The 17,059-nt window shown below is 40.0% G+C and overlaps 1 protein-coding gene across 2 annotated transcripts in view; it reads left to right on the top strand.

Moving 5' to 3' along the window:
* UNC79 (unc-79 homolog (C. elegans)) overlaps positions 1–17,059 on the top strand; it is a 357,370-nt gene that overhangs the window by 318,774 nt on the left and 21,537 nt on the right. For both annotated transcript variants that reach the window (XM_011951565.1, XM_011951564.1), the window contains 2 exons: positions 4,352–4,456; positions 13,981–14,058. In XM_011951565.1, coding sequence (XP_011806955.1) covers positions 4,352–4,456; positions 13,981–14,058 — 183 coding nt within the window. The remainder of the gene's footprint in view (positions 1–4,351; positions 4,457–13,980; positions 14,059–17,059) is intronic.

The following is a 17,059-nucleotide window of genomic DNA, read 5'->3' as shown; positions in this document are numbered from 1 at the left end:
AAAAAAAAAAAAAAAAAAAAAGAATATGCAAGAACTTTATGGAGATAACCAGAACATTTTACTCAAGAGCGTTACAGATTGTTAAATAAATGGAAAGTGATTTTATGTTCATGGATGGAGACCCAGAATGGTAAAAACAGGTAATTCTCACAGAATAACCCATAGGTTTAGTATAATGACAATTAAAATCCTGGATTTTCTCTTCTGGTGGTGGTAAACAAGATAATTTGAACCTTTTCCCCAGTTAACTTAAAAAGTAAAAAGAAAAAAGTGAACAAAACATTTTCTGAAAACTTCTTCAAAATACTAACTATATAGAGAAGGATTATGAGGCTAAGATCAGGGAGAACCCAGAAATTCAGAGCTGTGAGCCCAGCACTGATGGCCATTTTTACCCTGGGAGTGTTTGTCAATCTAGATGTGACTGAAAGGCTGCAGTTTTGGAAGCCCCAAGAGGCTAGAGGGACAAAAGTCTGAATCCAGAACCTACCAAGAATGGAGACCCTGATACCACGCCTCCTGACCCACACATTTTTGGCTGGGACCACGAAGTAAAGACACCCCCATAGTAACTTTCCTTCATGTGGACACAGCTCAGTGTCAAGCCCTGTGGTAGCCCAACATAAAATATTACAAGCTTACAAGCCTTGTATGTGTATTAAGGTAACCCTAAGCCTAGGCAACATGGCAAAACCTTGTCTGTATAAAAAATACAAAAAAAAAAAAATTAGCTGGGCATGGTAACACATGCCTGTAGTTCCAGCTACTCTGAAGGCTGAGGTGGAAGGATCGTTTGAGCCCACGAGGTCAAAGCTGCAGTGAGCTGTGATTGTGTCCCTGTCACTAAACAAATAGAAAGTTCTTTGAAGGAAGGTAACATTTCAGGCTGCAAATCATTTCTGCAAATATCTTCCTAACAAAGCATTCAGCACACAATCAAAGATAACCAGACATATGAGGAGGCAAGACACAATGAGTGAAAATGAATAGGAAGAAAAGACAGTGGGCACAGCCCCACAGGGACTCTACTTTTGATTATGAAAGGATTAAGACAGGACACACAGGGCTTCTGAGATACTTGCAATGTGCGTTTGCCCGGGAGGTGATTATATGAGTGTTCGGTCCATCTTGTGAGGCTGGAAAAACTCAAATTCAAACCATGTTTTCCCTCTGCTCTCACAGATGCCAAGACCAAAGACTTCTGTGATCAAATGTGTGGAGATTTCTTCCTACCAAAAAGCAAGCAATGGATTCTGCAGAATAGATTCAGTTCTATTTTGACACTACTTACCTGGATATAGCATCAGATCTCACAGGTTGAGGGCTCAGCCCCTAAGACTGCCCTCCATCTCCCACCTTCATTTGACAACTGTAGGCTCTGGTTGTTCTACCCATGCTTTTGTCTAACTAGTTATAAATTAGGGATCCTTCCTCTTTGGGCTCAATTTATTTGGTAGAGCAGCTCACAGAACTCAGGAAAACACTTACTTACATTTACCAGTTATAAAGAATATTAGAAAGGATACAGATGAAGAGATGCATAAGGCAAGGCACATGGGAAGGGGCACAAAGCTTCCATGCCTTCTCTGGGCATGCCATCTTCCAGGAACCCTCCATGTGGTTAGCTATCCAGAAGCTCTCCAAACCCTTTTCTTTTGGGTTTTTATGGAGGTTTCATTATGTAGACATGGTCAATTAATCCATTGACCATTGGTGATCAACCCAGCCATCAACCCTTCTAAGACCTTCTCTAAAGGTTGAAGGGTGGGGCTGATAGTCCCAACTCTCTAATTGTGCCTTGGTCTTTCAGGTGATCAGTCCCCTTCCTACTGCTACCTAGGCTGCCAGCCATCAGTCAACTTATTAGCATACAAAAAGACATCAATTTGGAGAGTCTAAGGATTTTAGGAGTTGTATGTCAGATACAGGATCGAAGACCAAATATTTATTTTACAATGTCATGCCATCTGAATCTATTTAACTATATACTTATATTTTATGTCCTTTTCTGCACGTGTGTTATATTCAGCAATAGAGAAGGTTTACAAAATGGAAACCAATTCAACATTCCATCAAGAGGGGGACTGATTGATGAATTTTGGTAAATTCATACAATTATATGTTTTAAGCTGTTGAGTTGGAAGAACCAGAGCTCCGCATATCAATAAGGATTAGTTTCAAAAATATATTGCAGTGAGTAATTACAAGTTGTGGAAAGATATGCACAATATAACATTACAGAAAGTCAAAAAATGCAAAACAATATTGTATATTATAATGGAGACGTAAAGTGTAAAAACATACATGAAACGATAAGTACCAGATTCAGAATAGTGGCCACTTCAGAGAAGAGAGAAAGGAAGAAAGAAAAGAGAGCACCATATAGGTAGCTTCACCTGTTTCTGTGACATTTATTATTTAAAAAGGATGAATCAACGTTCAACCAGGGATCAATATCCAGAATATACAAGGAACTCAAACAACTCAACAGTAAAAAAACAAAAAACAGGGCCAGGCGCGGTGGCTCACACCTGTAATCCCAGCACTTTCGGAGGCCGAGGCAAGTGAATCACAGATTGGGAGTTCAAGACCAGCCTGACCAACATGGAGAAACTCCATCTCTACTAAAAATACAAAATTAACTAGGCGTGATGGCACATGTCTGTAATCCCAGCTACTCAAGAGGCTGAGGCAGGAAAATTGCTTGAACCCAGGAGGCAGAGGTTGTGGTGAGCTGAGATTGTACCATTGCACTCCAGCCTGGGTAACAAGAGTGAAACCCTGTCTAAAAAAAAAAAAGTAAATAATCCCACTAAATAAATAATCCCACTAAGTAAATCACCCCACTAAACAGGGGGCAAAGGACCTAAATAGACATTTCTCAGAAGAAGACCTACAAATGGCCAACAGGCATATGAAAAAAATGCTCAATATCACTAATCATCAGGGAAATGCAAATCAAAACCACAATGAGATATCATCTTACCCCAGTTAGAATGGCTATTATCAAAAGGACAAAAAATAACAGATCCTGGCGAGGATATGGAGAAAAGGGAGCTCTTGCGCCCTGTTTGTAGGAATTTAAATTATAAAAGCCACTATAGGAAACAGTATGGATATTTCTCAAAAAACTACAAAGTACCTGTCCTACAATTCAACAATGCCACTACTTGATATTTATCCAAATGAAAAGAAATCAGTGTATCAGAATGATACCTGCACTTCCATGTTTATTGCAGCACTATTCACAATAGCAAAAATATGGAGTCAACCTAAGTGTCCATCAATGGACAAATGGATAAGGAAATGTGGTATATATACATAATGAACTACTATTCAACCATAAGAAAAAGCAACAGGGATGGAACTGGAGTTTGTTACGTTAAGTGAAATAAACCAGGCACAGAAAGACAAATATCATGTGTTCTCACTCATATGTAGATGCTAAAAAAAATTGATTTCAGGAGGTAGAGCATGGAAGGATAGCTACCAGAGGCTGGGAAGGGTGTGTCGGGGGAGGATGAAGAGAGTTTGGTTCATGGATACAAACATACAGTTAGATAGAAGAAATGAATTCTAATGTTCGATAGCAGAGTAGGGTGACCATAGCTAACAACATTATATTGTACATTTCAAAATGCTGTGAGGACTTGAAATGTTCCCATCGCATAGAAATAGTAGACACTCAAGATGATGAATAGCCTAAATACTCTAACTTGATCACTACACATTCTGTGCATGCAACAAAATATCACATGTACCCCATAAATATGTATAAATATTATGTATGAATTTAAGAAAGAATGAAAGAAGCTAGGATTCCAAAAAAAAGGATAAATCAAATAAAGCAAAATGATGTGATCTGACAAAGATGGGTGGTAGGTGCATACTCTATTCCATTCTCTCCATTTTTCTGGATGCTTGAAATAGTCCATTTCAGAAATAAGTTCCTTGGAGAGGTCACAGAATACTTTAAAGAGTTGTATATGTTTCTCTCTAAATAATTTTGTATTGAAAAAAATACTTTTAGACTGATTTAGTTGCTGCAGTTCTTGGAACCTGTTTCCTGTGAATAAGAACCAAATACTGGGGCATCAATGTTTAAGAGATAACCTATCTTTTCCTTATCCATTAAATTATTTGTCCTCAGTGCTTCTGTAAACTCATTACACAAACAAAAATGCCTTTTTTTCTTTAGTTCCAATTTTATTTCTTGAGGACACTTCATTATGCGTTTTTAAATACTATTTTTTATTTCTGACCTGTGGATCTTTTGGAAGCTCTTTTGACATAGATCTACTCTAATTGAATTTCTAAAATCATTTACCTCCTTCTGTTTTGTTTTCTTTAGGAACGAGATAAATTCTACTTGTCTCGTAGTGTTGTTCTAGAACTTCTGCAGGCCCTAAAACTCAAATCTCCTTTACCAGATACAAACCTTCTTCTGCTCGTCCAGGTAAGCTTATGCCTGATTTGTAAAACTTTTCATGAGATCCATGTATGTTTGGGAAAATTAAGGGAGGTGTAGAGTGTATGCATAAAACTAAACATCTTTGCCCAGAGATGAGAAATAATATATCTTATATGGACCATGACCGAACTAATAGTATGCACCTGACACTTCCCCTGGCTAAAAATGTCCAAGAAGGAGTATTGATTTTGTTCCTACTGTGGAATTAGTTCTGTGGGGGTTAAAAAGAAGAATAAAACAATAATTTTTGTCCCCAAGAAATGCGTGATCCAGTAGGTTAGAGGGGCAGGTCAGTCACCAGAGCTGAGACAGGCCTGAGACCAGAATTCGGGGAACAGGCTGAGGTCTGACTGCAGAGTCAAATGAGTATAGGCGGTCCCTAAATCTCTGTGAAGCAGAAGTGAAGCAGAGGTTAGGCCAGGCCAGAGACAGTCAAATGGCAGGGTGCACTGAGTGGTACCCATGGTGGGGGATAGGTACACTTCAGCCCTCAGGGGACAACTGAGGCCGAGGACCACTATAAGGCAGGCTTTGGAGAACTGTCAACAATTATTCTTTTGGTTTTAGGGCTTCTGAGGGACTAAAGCCTTCTACTCTGTTGTCCTTAACTCAGCATCTTAGGTAGGCATGCAGGTTTTGATGACCTGAAACAGGCTATGATAGTAACATGAGAGAGAGAGGTAAACAAAGTCCTAGGGAGAAATTGAAAGCAGCATGGATCCCAACCCTTATGATGTGAAATCAGAGAAGACTTCATGAAGGAAGTAGCATTTGAGTTGGGTCACAAAGGACTGGAGGGTACAGACAAATGTCTTTGCCTGGGATTAGGGTTCAGCCTAGAGAGGTTGACTGGCTTCAAGCATAAAGGAGGCTTAGGCAGGCTGGTGGAGTACATTTAGGGATAATGGGATGAGGATAGGGTTGAGAAAAAGTGGACTGGCTGTGCCAGAGGAATCAGCAGGGGTTCAGGTAACCTGGCACCCTGCCTCTCACCCAAGGGTTGAGGCTAGATTTAGAGACTTGGCCATGAGCTACAGCTGGGATCAGGGTGTCATTCAATGGCCTTTGGGTAAAGTGCCCAGCCATTGCATCACAGCTGTGTCAGCACTTGCTGATGAGCATTAAGACCAGTCCCAGAGTCTGGGCCTACAAGGTGAGGGTTAAATAACTGAAGGAATATGGGAGCTTGGTATCAAGGAACTAGACAGATTTCCCTGAATTGTAGGTACTCATTTGGAGACATGAGAGAGAAGGGAACACTAATGGAGGACCTATTATGTGTTAAGCATTTAATCTTTACAGCCTCATGAAGCATTGGTTCTGTACTGCAGGAGGTGGTTCACTGGCTTGCCCAAGATCACAGTGCTGGCCTAAGTGACAGGTAGTATCAAGCACCTGATTTCAGTGTGTTAGGACTCACAGCCCAGCTCCCTTTGGTATAACACACAGCCTTGACAGGCCCTTTCCATCCCTTACGAGGATTACTGTAACAGCTCTTAGCTTTTTGCACCTCCTTCATCTCTTTCCACACCAAGCCAATCTTCTGACCTGTGGCTGCCTAGAGGAATTTTGCTGAAACTCTACTTTTCTGATGCACATCAGTCTTGCATCAGAAACCTAGAGTGACCTCGTAAGGTCTGAACTATCCAGGTCTTCCATCATCTGGCCACATCTGACTCTTCAGCAGTATTTCCCACTACAAATATTTACTGACCACCTATCTTTGGCTGGGTTCTGGGAATATAGAGATGTAACATGCATATCCTGATAATGTGCTAACTACTCTCATGAAAATCTACATGGTGTATAAAACACTATGGAAGAGGGAGTGGCTAACTGAACCTAGGACACGGAGGAAGGCTTATGAAGCATTATGAGGCCTGACATGGGCCAGATGTTCTGCAGGGTGCTGAGGAACAGAAGAATCAGCCATGACCTCTTCCTTCCAGGAGTTTACAATTTAGCAATTGAAGTTGACATGTAAATTTAAAAAAAAATTCCCACATAGTACAACAGGTGTAGTAGTAGAGATGTGTACTGAGTAAGGAAGTGTTGTTTGTAGAAGAGAGTTCACATGGACCTTGAAGGATGCACAGAAGTTCAGGAGTTGACCTGGTAGAGAAGATGAGGAACAACCCTTGTCATTTACTGTTGAATAACCACTGCCTGGGCTCCATACTTCCCCTCCAGAGACTACAAATCATTAGGATCAGAACTGAATTTTTCTCAAAGGCTTGAGATTTATTTAAAAAGTTGGTGTACTTTCAATGAATGGTGTTGAGTTGTCTTTGAAGGGCTTTCTAGGACACATTGAACCCTCAGCGAGTCAGTGATTGCTGGAAAATGACAGCAATGGATACGGGGCATGATGTCATCAGAATGAAATGGCTCTTATTATACCAAGATGCTGGACAGCCCAGGAAGAAGACAAGCAAAGTCACAGCCAGAAAATATCTGTGCTCCTAAGGAGAGACGAACTTTGCATTTCTCTCTGTGGATTGCATTGGCCAGGCCCTTCTGCTCACATAGCAGCAGCAACATTGCCTTTGAGAACAAACAAGAAAAACAAGATTTTTCACTTATTGAATTTTAATTAATTAATTCATTTTTGAGACAAGATGTTGCTCTGTTACCAGGTTGGAATGCAGTGGCACGGTCTTAGCTCACTGCAACCTCTGCCTCCCTAGCTCAAGTGATCCTCCCACCTCAGCCTCCCAAGTAGCTGGGACTACAGGTGTGGGCCACCATGACTGACCAATTTTTTAGATATTTTTAGTAGAGATGGGGGTTGACCATGTTGCTCAGGCTGGTCTTGAACTGCTGGACTCAAGCTATCCACTCATCTTGGTCTCTCAAGGTGCTGGGATTACAGGTGTGAACCACTGCTCTCGGCCCAAAGAGATCTTTTTGAAGATTCATGGGATCTACACTGACTTGGAGGAGAGGGCAGGTGAACAGGGCTTAGGGAAATATCCCGGGAGGGATTTAAGGTTAGCAGCCTGACTGTGTCTGGAGGTCACTTGCTTCTAAGAGTGTTGCAGTTGGGGATGTGCCACCTGAAAACCACCTAGACTTCAGGGCACTGAAGGTGCTTTCCTGCGGATGGTGAACAGCATTCCCTTAATTGCCCTTTGTCTTGAGCAGAGCAGATCTGTGTGGCTGATCTTCTTGGGGTCTAGCACTCCATACTGTAACTGCTGGAGATTGGTTTTCAATGAAATACATTAGTCAACAGTAATAAGCACTTGTCACAAGATGCCAAAAGAACACTGACAGTTTAAATTACCCAGTGCTTAAGGAAACCACAAAGACAGTGATTATTGCATCACAGTTAGGTGAATAAATAACAAAAACAAATTAAGAAGAAAGACAGCAGAAAGATACTTCCGAATGTGTTTTATGGGTTTTCATCTGCCATTTCATCTTTTTAAAACGAATGTGTGCCTTGTCATTGAAATCATTAAGTTAAAAAATGTCAAGTTGTAAAATTATTTAGATTGAAGGGGTATTTTGGAGACATTTTCAGATCATGCCCAGGAAAAACAACTTTATGGAAATGTTTCAGTCTTCTCCAACAAAAAATGTTGAGCATAGTTTGTTCCTGGGTTTCAGCACCAAGGGAAAAATAAATTTAAGCCATTTCAAAGTAACAAATCCTTGTTCCATAAACTCTTAAGCAATTTTTATTTCTAATCAGAGAAATAAAAGTGAGGCATGCCTTAAAACAGAGTAGTTCCCTTTTCTGCCCTGTGGTCCTGCCTAAGTCATGGAGAGAAGTCTTCTATGGGGCCACACATGGTATATTAGTCTGTTGTCATGCTGCTAATAAAGACATACCTGAGACTGGGTAATTTATAAAAGAAAGAGATTTAATTGACTCACAGTTCCACATGGCTGGTGAGGCCTCACAATCAACGGTGAAGGTGAATGAGGAGCAAAGTCACGTCTTACATGGCAGCAGGCAAAAGGAGCTTGTGCAGGGGGAACTCCCATTTATAAAACCATCAGATCTTGTGAGACTTATTCACTACCATGAGAACAGTATGGGGAAGACCACCCTCACCATTGAATTTTCTCCACCTGGCCCCTTGACACATGGGGGGATTATTACAATTCAAGGTGAGATTTGGGTGGGGACACAGCCAAACCATATCAGATGGGATGAGGGGAAACATTGTTTCTCTTATGCGTAGTTCCTTTTTTTTTGAAATGGAGTCTTTCATTCAAAAAATGGGCTTTGTCGCCCAGGCTGGAGTGCAATGGCGCAATCTTGGGTCACTGCAACCTCCACCTCCTGGATTCAAGCGATTCTCCTGCCTCAGCCTCCTGGGTAGCTGGGATTACAGGCATGCACCACCATGCCCAGCTAATTTTTGTATTTTTAGTAGAGATGGGGTTTCACCATGTTCGTCAGGCTGGTCTGGATCTCCTGACCTCGTGATCCACCCACCTTGGCCTCCCAAAGTGCTGGGATTACAGGTGTGAGCCACTGCGCCTGGCCTATTGCCTCTTTCTGTAAGGTTTCTCAATTGCTTTTTTCTTGCCCTTGACTGCCTGGGTCCTCCAGGTGTTCTCTGTAGAATAGTGGAAATGACAGCCTGCTCTCTGGAAGCTTCTTTTAGGCCAGAGATCTAGACTGGAGTCAGAGGAACCTTTCCCCTTTACCTATGAGCATTGTCAGCTCCTGGCACTTGGACAACCAAGCTTGTATCAGGGACAGATGATCTGCCAGGAGCAGACAGTGACTTTCTTTATGGATATCAGTGACCATCATCTGAAGGCCACCCAGTGAGGGTGGATATAGTTAACTGAAAATGCAATTTGCAAACATAAAAAAAAAATCAGTAACCAGAAGGAAAAACTCCCTAGGTGATCCATCACAAATGACACCAGTCCCCATGCTGAAAACAGAGTCTGTTGCTCCAATGTTGCGTTTCCCATTCATTCTTTCACCCCATAGGGAACTGCTGGTATTTCCTCTACTACTTTTCTAATGAATAACAGTAGGTAGATGAGCTCACTAAGATGGAACCATTTCTGTTCTTCTCATAGATGGACCATACCTTTGTGTTACCAAATACTCTGGCAGTAAGAAAGAACCCTTAAAGAACAAATAGAATGCTTGTCCAAGAAGTGTGGAATCATCCAAGTTTTAAACCTGTCAAGAGAGCAACTGCTACCAATCTGCTTTTTAATTCCTAGAAGTTCTCCCTGGAGGCCTGGCGTCATGGGGAATTCCCCAGCCTGCTCTATAGTGGTTGTCTAGCCATGACCACTGTTGTTTACATATAAAGTTTTCTTACATATGAAGTTTACATATGTAAAGTTTATGTGTGAATTTACATATGAAGTTGGGTGGCCTTAAATGTTCAAGTGGATTTTTTCTTTTTAAAGGAAAAGAGGCGTGGAGATAGGAAAGAACTTGCTGAATAGAAAAATGTCATTTCAGAGTCCAAATTGTTGATCCCCAGGGCATAGTTCTCCTTTTGCATTTTGGACAGATGTACTAGCACATTATTTTAATTCAGATCTATTGACATTTTTGCTTTTTGTTTCCAATATTTTCTCTTTTGCTGGTTTGCTGTGGATATTTTTTGTGTAATAGGTTATAATTGTTCTCAAGATAGAGTTTTCATAATAAGTGATAACTCATTAATAGCCACCATAAAGACTATTTAAGTTCAAATCAAAAGGAATTTCTTTAGCTCCTATTATGTGTCAAGAGTAGATATTCGGCCGGGCGCAGAGGCTCACGCCTGTAATCCCATCACTTTGGGAGGCCAAGGCGGGCGGATCACAAAGTCAAGAGATCGAGACCATGCTGGCTAACATGGTGAAACCCCGTCTCTACTAAAAGTACAAAAATTAGCTGGGTGTGGTGACATCTGCCCGTAGTTCCAGCTACTTGTGAGGCTGAGGTGGAGAATTGCTTGAATCCAGGATACGGTGGTTACAGTGAGCCGAGATCGCGCAACTGCACTCCAGCCTGGTGACAGAGCAAGATCCCATCTTAAAAAAAAAAAAAGAGAGAGAGAGAGAGTAGTTATTCTGCTGATTTGCGTGTGTCACTCCCACTCTGTGGGATATACCTGCATATTGAAGTTATGAGAAATCATATTGTTGAAGAAAGGTTTTCTTTTAAAGATAGGTTCATTGTGGACTGGAGGACAGAGAACTGGTGGAGGAACAGCTGTTGTTTTTAATTCACAGAGTTATCATTGAATGGGGTTATTAATATTAGTTGAGTTAGTAACAGTCTGATCACTCTATGAGATGAGAGGTGAAGACACTGTTTTGGGTATCATTTTGATAATGAATTTAGTAATGACACATAATAGATATCGTGTTTCTGTTGCATTCGTGGGGGAATGCATATTTCAGTGTCCAATTTCCCTCAAAGTACGGAACTCTTCCTTCAACAGCAGTCATCATTTCCTTCTCTGATTTTTGTAATAGCATTATATTTTGAGCAGCTCTATAAAATCATAATAGATTTCTTTTTTCAGTTTATGGTTGGCAGCCGTATAAAACAAAGACAGAAAGGTTTAGTAAGGTTTTAGTTGTGCATCTGATGTAAAAATATGCTGGATTACAATGCATGGATGAAAAATAATAGATGATTTCTGAGGCTTATGCACTTTTATTTCCTTTGATATGCCAGATTCTCTGTGCACCTCCTTTACTTTTAGGGTGATTTTTGATTAGTTCTGACTAGTAAGAGTTCTCATAAATCAGACAGTTGGATCCAACCTCAGATCTTGATGCTGCGTGATTGCTAACCATGCTGAAATGTGCTTCCATTATGCTCTGCATTGCACTTTACTGAGTATCGTGGGTGGGAAAGTCATCCACTGAAGGGAGATATAGACATTTAAAATTTTCCTTCTTCACAAACCTTATGTTGACCTCGAGGGCCCATCCAGGCCGTGCAAGCATACTCGAGTGGGGTCCAGGACTTTAAACCATCCTTAAAGAGACAGCTCTAAGTGCGCCCCTTACCTCACACAGTAGATATGGCTCTGTCTCCCCTGTGGCCTTTCTTAGCTATGCAGTATCATTTCTGTTGTAAAGAACTTAATCAAAATTAATACTGATGTCCTCACAGAGGTTTTGGAACTCAATTATAAGTTGTTTGTCTTAGACTGAAGACTTGGATAGCTATTTATTTATTTATTTGAAGCAGAGTCTCGCTCTGCTGCCCAGGCTGGAGTGCAGTGGTGCCATCTCGGCTCACTGCAACCTCTGCCTCCCGGGTTCAAGTGATTCTTCCGCCTCAGCCTCCTGAGTAGCTGGGTTACAGGCATGTGCCACCACACCCGGCTAATTTCTGCCTCAGCCTCCCAAAGTGCTGAGATTACAAGCGTGAGCCACCACACCTGGCCTAGATAGCGTTTGAAAATGAATTTTATGGGAAAACATGCAATCCCTACCAGGAGGCTGCGTTGGGAGTGTTCCTGCTGTTCACTGTGGATGTCTACCAAATATTTCAGGGTTTTGTTTGTTTGTTTGGTTGGTTGGTTTTTTTTACTTATAGATTTTGGCTGGAGTTAAAGGCTTCTCATTTTCTAAAACCTGGTTTATTTACTTTTCCTTACATTAGAAATAAGCTTAAGTTACATGAGCAGACATAGCAAACCTGAATAAGATAATAGAAAATGCTAGGTGTTCCCAGGATGTTGCCAGTTGCCACTTTCTATGCCAGATTCAGAGTTAATGGCTAAATAGATTCTTCAGTTTTCTGTAACTGTATTTGAGGCAAATGGAAATGACAGAATGTTAATGTGGAGAACTGTGTCCACTCCTGTCACACAGCTCTCGGGGACAGCTCTGCTTATGCCCTCTTTCCCCCACTCAGTTACATACACTTACATGCTTTCCATGGAGGACACCCCTCCCATACTTGAAGACCAGCTCTGGGCCCTGAGCCTGAAGTCTAAGGGTTCCTTGGCCTCAGGAGGCCTTTGGCTTAGAGGTGTACCCAGTTAGCCAAAACCTGCTACCTGTTAATAATGCTTAGATTTAAACCCCTGACTAGCCTGATAATATGCTAGTTTCTGTTCCTTTGTTCCATGGTTCCTTATCAGGCCTCCTAGAGATTTACTCTGCGACCCTAGTTCCTATTACTTCTCCCCAGTGTGACAGGGACTGAGCCTGCTGACCCATTCAGCTTCCCCTTGCCTTCCAGTATGAGAACAGAATAAATGAGAAGGTGGAGCAATTGTTGCTGAAACTTCTGAACTCTGCACAGCAGCAGTTTCAGATCCCAAAGTTGTTAAGGCTACTGGCCAGAGGCCAGGAAATATAAATTAAACAGGAGCTAATTGCTTATAGCAAACTCTACTTCATGGTTAATTTTTTTTCCTAAGACTATTAATAAATAGTTGAGTGCCTGCATTAAGTGAGAAACACTTGTCAAAATCTGTAATGAAGCAAATTAAATTGTAATCTGGCAAATGCATTCTTGTAATGCTCTCAAGTCATAACTGGCTAATGGATTTGCTTCGTAAACTCTCACTGAGCCCCTCTGAGGTGTGTGGCACCAAGCTAGTGCTGGGGATGAGGTGCATCAAGCCTGTGCTCTTGAAGAGCTCATAGCAGGTTGAGAAATAGACTCATAAGTCACTGCAGTCTGATGTGGTGACTGGTACAATGGAAGTGTGTGAAAAGTCCTCTGGGTGCCCAAGGAAGGAGTGGGGGTCTTTATCAGCACAGAGGATACATGTGGATGAATAGGGGCAGGAAGATGAGATGCTGAAGGTCCTCTGTGGGGAAGAAACAGATAGAATACTCACTCTGAGGTTGATTGTTTTTCTGGTTTCTTTCTTTTTTTTTGAGACAGAGTCTTGCTCTGTCGCCCGGGCTGGAGTGCAGTGGCCGGATCTCAGCTCACTGCAAGCTCCACCTCCCGGGTTCATGCCATTCTCCTGCCTCAGCCTCCGGAGTAGCTGGGACTACAGGCGCCCGCCACCTCGCCCGGCTAGTTTTTTGTATTTTTAGTAGAGACGGGGTTTCACCGGGTTAGCCAGGATGGTCTTGATCTCCTGACCTCGTGATCCGCCCATCTCGGCCTCCCAAAGTGCTGGGATTACAGGCTTGAGCCACCGCGCCCGGCCTTCTGGTTTCTTTCTAAATATATGATATGATAATAGAAATCATGAAACTGTATGAAATGTGCTTACAGTAACTGTCAAGAAGTACTAAATAATAAATAGAATGACTTCTCAATAAATCTGACAATGCTGACATCTTTTATTTTTTCCTTGATTGAATGCACCATTTCAGTGCCACTTAACAGTCTGGGTAAAGTAAGACTCTGTGTATTAATTTTAGTACTGTGATTCTGAGTTTCTGGTAGGAATGAACCATCATGATTAGCAAATCTGATCTATCCAAGGCAGATTGTCATGAAAATAACTCTAATTAATTTAAACCAAGTTAATAAAATGATAAATGACTTATTACTGTCCAGATACCCTTAAAAATAATTGTCCTTTCACTTTTTTTATTAGTTTATTTGTGCAGATGCTGGAACCAAACTAGCTGAGTCAACAATCCTGAGCAAGCAGATGATAGCCTCTGTACCTGGAGTAAGTCCTGACCAAATTCATTGTCTACATACTTACATTTCATAGAATAGGAGTTAAGAATGTAGGCTTTAGACTTACATCAGGGTTTGAGGCCTGCCATTTACTAGCTGTGTGACTTTTGGAAAGCATTTAACCTATAATTCTTTGATTCGTATCATCTGTCAAATGGGATATAACAGAGTTTAACATATAGGTTGAGGATTGAATGAGATAATGCATGCAAAGCATATTAGCAAGGAGTCAGACATAGTAAATGCTGTGAAAATGTTATCTATTAAAAATAATATTAACAAACATTGCCTATTTTTGGATATTTTAGTTATTTCTATATTTTTCTATTGTAATTAATATGCAAAGAACATCTTTGTGCTTAAATCTTTGTCCATACTTCAGACCATTTCTTTATAATAGATTTCTGGGAGTAGAATTTTTTTTTTTTTTTTAAGCGTTCTGGATAGTGTAATACAAGGTCCTACCCGACAAAAATCCCCATTCTCAATGACTTACGAAAGTTTAGTGTTTGCTCATGTGAAGTTTAGTAGGGAAAGGGGGATTTCTACGTGCATGCTCAGGGATCAGGTTTCTTCCATTATGTGCAGTCCACTGCAATCAGCTTGATTGTGGTTGGGGAAAAGGAAGAGAATATGGCCCATGGGGTTTTCACAGGCCAAGTCTAAAAGTGTGTGGTTTTTTTTCCTACTCACATTCCATTGGCTAGAATTCAGTCACATGACCACACCCAACTGCAAGGGATGATGGGAAATGTGGTCTAGTTGTGGGCCAAGGAAGAAGACAGGCCTGGGGAGTGGCTAGCCAGTCTCTGCTGCATGCTCGCTGTTTCCTTCATTGTTTAATTCTTTAAAACTCATTATTTGCTATCTATGCCATAGCTAAAAAAAAAAAAAAAGTCCTTAATAATAAAAGCGTTACTGAAATCAGTAATTAAAAGATGAACATTCCAACAACAGAAAAGCAACATATAGTCCCCTTTCTGATGACCAATAAGCCATTAAAAATAAACCTTCTATTCTGACTAGCAATCAATGAATTGTAAGTTAATATGAAGTATAAAAATATTTAAAAATATAAAAATTAAAATTGGCTAGCCAATCAGCAGATTTTCTCTTTAAAAAAAAAAAAAAAACCACTTCATCAGGGCATGAAAGACATATAGGAAGCTGCACATCTTTAATGTATGTGACTTGATGAGTTGAGAAATGATTATACATTCATGAAACCACCACTGTGATCTATGCCGTAAACATATCCATCACTTCCAACAGTTTCTTCCTGCCCTGTTTGTTTGTTTGTTTGCTTTTGTTTGTTTGTCATTAGCAATAAGAGCACTTTACATAAGATCTACCCTCTTAGGAAATTTCTAAGTATGTAATACAGTATTTCTAACTCTAGGGACTCTGCTCCCCAGTAAATCTCTAGGACTTACTCACCTTGCATAATTGAAGCCTTGGACCTTTTGACTAATACCTCCCCATTTTTCCCTCCCCGGCAGATCCTCCTCAATGATTAGACTTATTGAGCATAAAATGAAACAAGTATTCTTCGAAGTTACTATTGGTAGTAAAACCAACCTTGCTGGAGGGCAGTTTGACAATCTTCTTTTAGGAATATGTCTGAGAAAATAAATATGCACATGTTTTATATCAAGTATGTTTATTAAAGCATCACTTAAAATAGCAGAAATATGGAAACAAAGCAAATGTCTAACATCATCAGGGTATTGTTTAAATAAAATAAGGTGCATCCATAAGATAGACGATTATGTGCCTACCAAAGTTTCAAATAATATTTAATTAATTGGAAAATGCTTATGATGTATTTAATTAAAAAGCAAGTTAGAAAAATGTTATCTCAATCTTATAAACATTATATGTATGTGTGTATGTTATATACGTTAAAAAACTTTAAAAAACTTGGAAGGAAATATTAACAGTAGTTTTCCCAGAGGTGGAGGACAGGCATTAAGATTATGGTGATTTAAATTTTAATTTTAATGATCTGTATTTTCCAAATTTCCTATATTAAACGTGTTGCTTTTATAATCTAAGAAATATAACTTTAAAATCAAATATTAGTTTTGAGGAAGAATTAGCTATGATTTGCTTCAATTCATGAGTTTGAGTTTTGAATATTTTCAACTTTTTAATCATTAGTTTTCCTGTGAAATAAATATAGATCTTCTGAAACAAATGGAGCTTGACTTATTTTGTTTTGTTTCTTAAATAACACACCTAAGGTTATTCTTAAGCTTTGCAAAGTATCGAAAAGGGAGGAGGGCTTGAAAATTATATGTTTTGTTTCATAAGTATATATGGCTCACTAAGAGTCTCCTGACCATGCAGTGAATTTTAAGGCTTTTATTAGATGCAGTTGGCTGTCTCTAGAACAAAAGTGACTTGGTGTTAGTAAATTCTTTGCTCTCATTTTTTGAGATTCAAACTTAAAAGACAAATACTGAATAATGCTCCTAGTAATTATTTTCGGTGACATTTGCCTAGTTGAAATGGTATAAAATATTGCCTATGAAAGAAACAAATCCCTTTCAAGAAATTCAAGAACAGAGTTTCCAGTCCTATTTGCATGACATGTGAAAGGTCAGAGAAAATGGAATAAATCAGGGGGAAATCCTTTCTTGCACGAAAGGATTAATATTCCAAAAGCAGGAACACAATAACCTTTTATAATTCCTTCACTTGATTTAAATTAAAAGAAGAAAACTTTGGAATGTGTGAAATGCTTGGAAAACACTCTGACAGACTGCCAATGACCTTATTTTGCTGTCTGTTATCCTGTCAGAAGAACTGACAAGCGTAACATTCTAGAAGAGAGAGAAGGTGATATAGTTCAGTACCGCGCAGATTTACATGAATATGGGAAAATGAGAGCCACTGGGTGAGCTAGTTAAGTCTATAATGTTCCAGATTTTCCTAAAGAAAGCTGAGGAAGGCCTTTAGCATAGTATTCATCTGGCTTCAAAGCCTGC

This window comes from Colobus angolensis, unplaced genomic scaffold (assembly GCF_000951035.1).
Source record: "Colobus angolensis palliatus isolate OR3802 unplaced genomic scaffold, Cang.pa_1.0 Scaffold32, whole genome shotgun sequence".
Classification (NCBI taxonomy): domain Eukaryota; kingdom Metazoa; phylum Chordata; class Mammalia; order Primates; family Cercopithecidae; genus Colobus; species Colobus angolensis.
The sequence above is the reverse complement of the archived record's forward strand: the minus strand, read 5'-3'. Positions and strand labels throughout refer to the sequence as shown.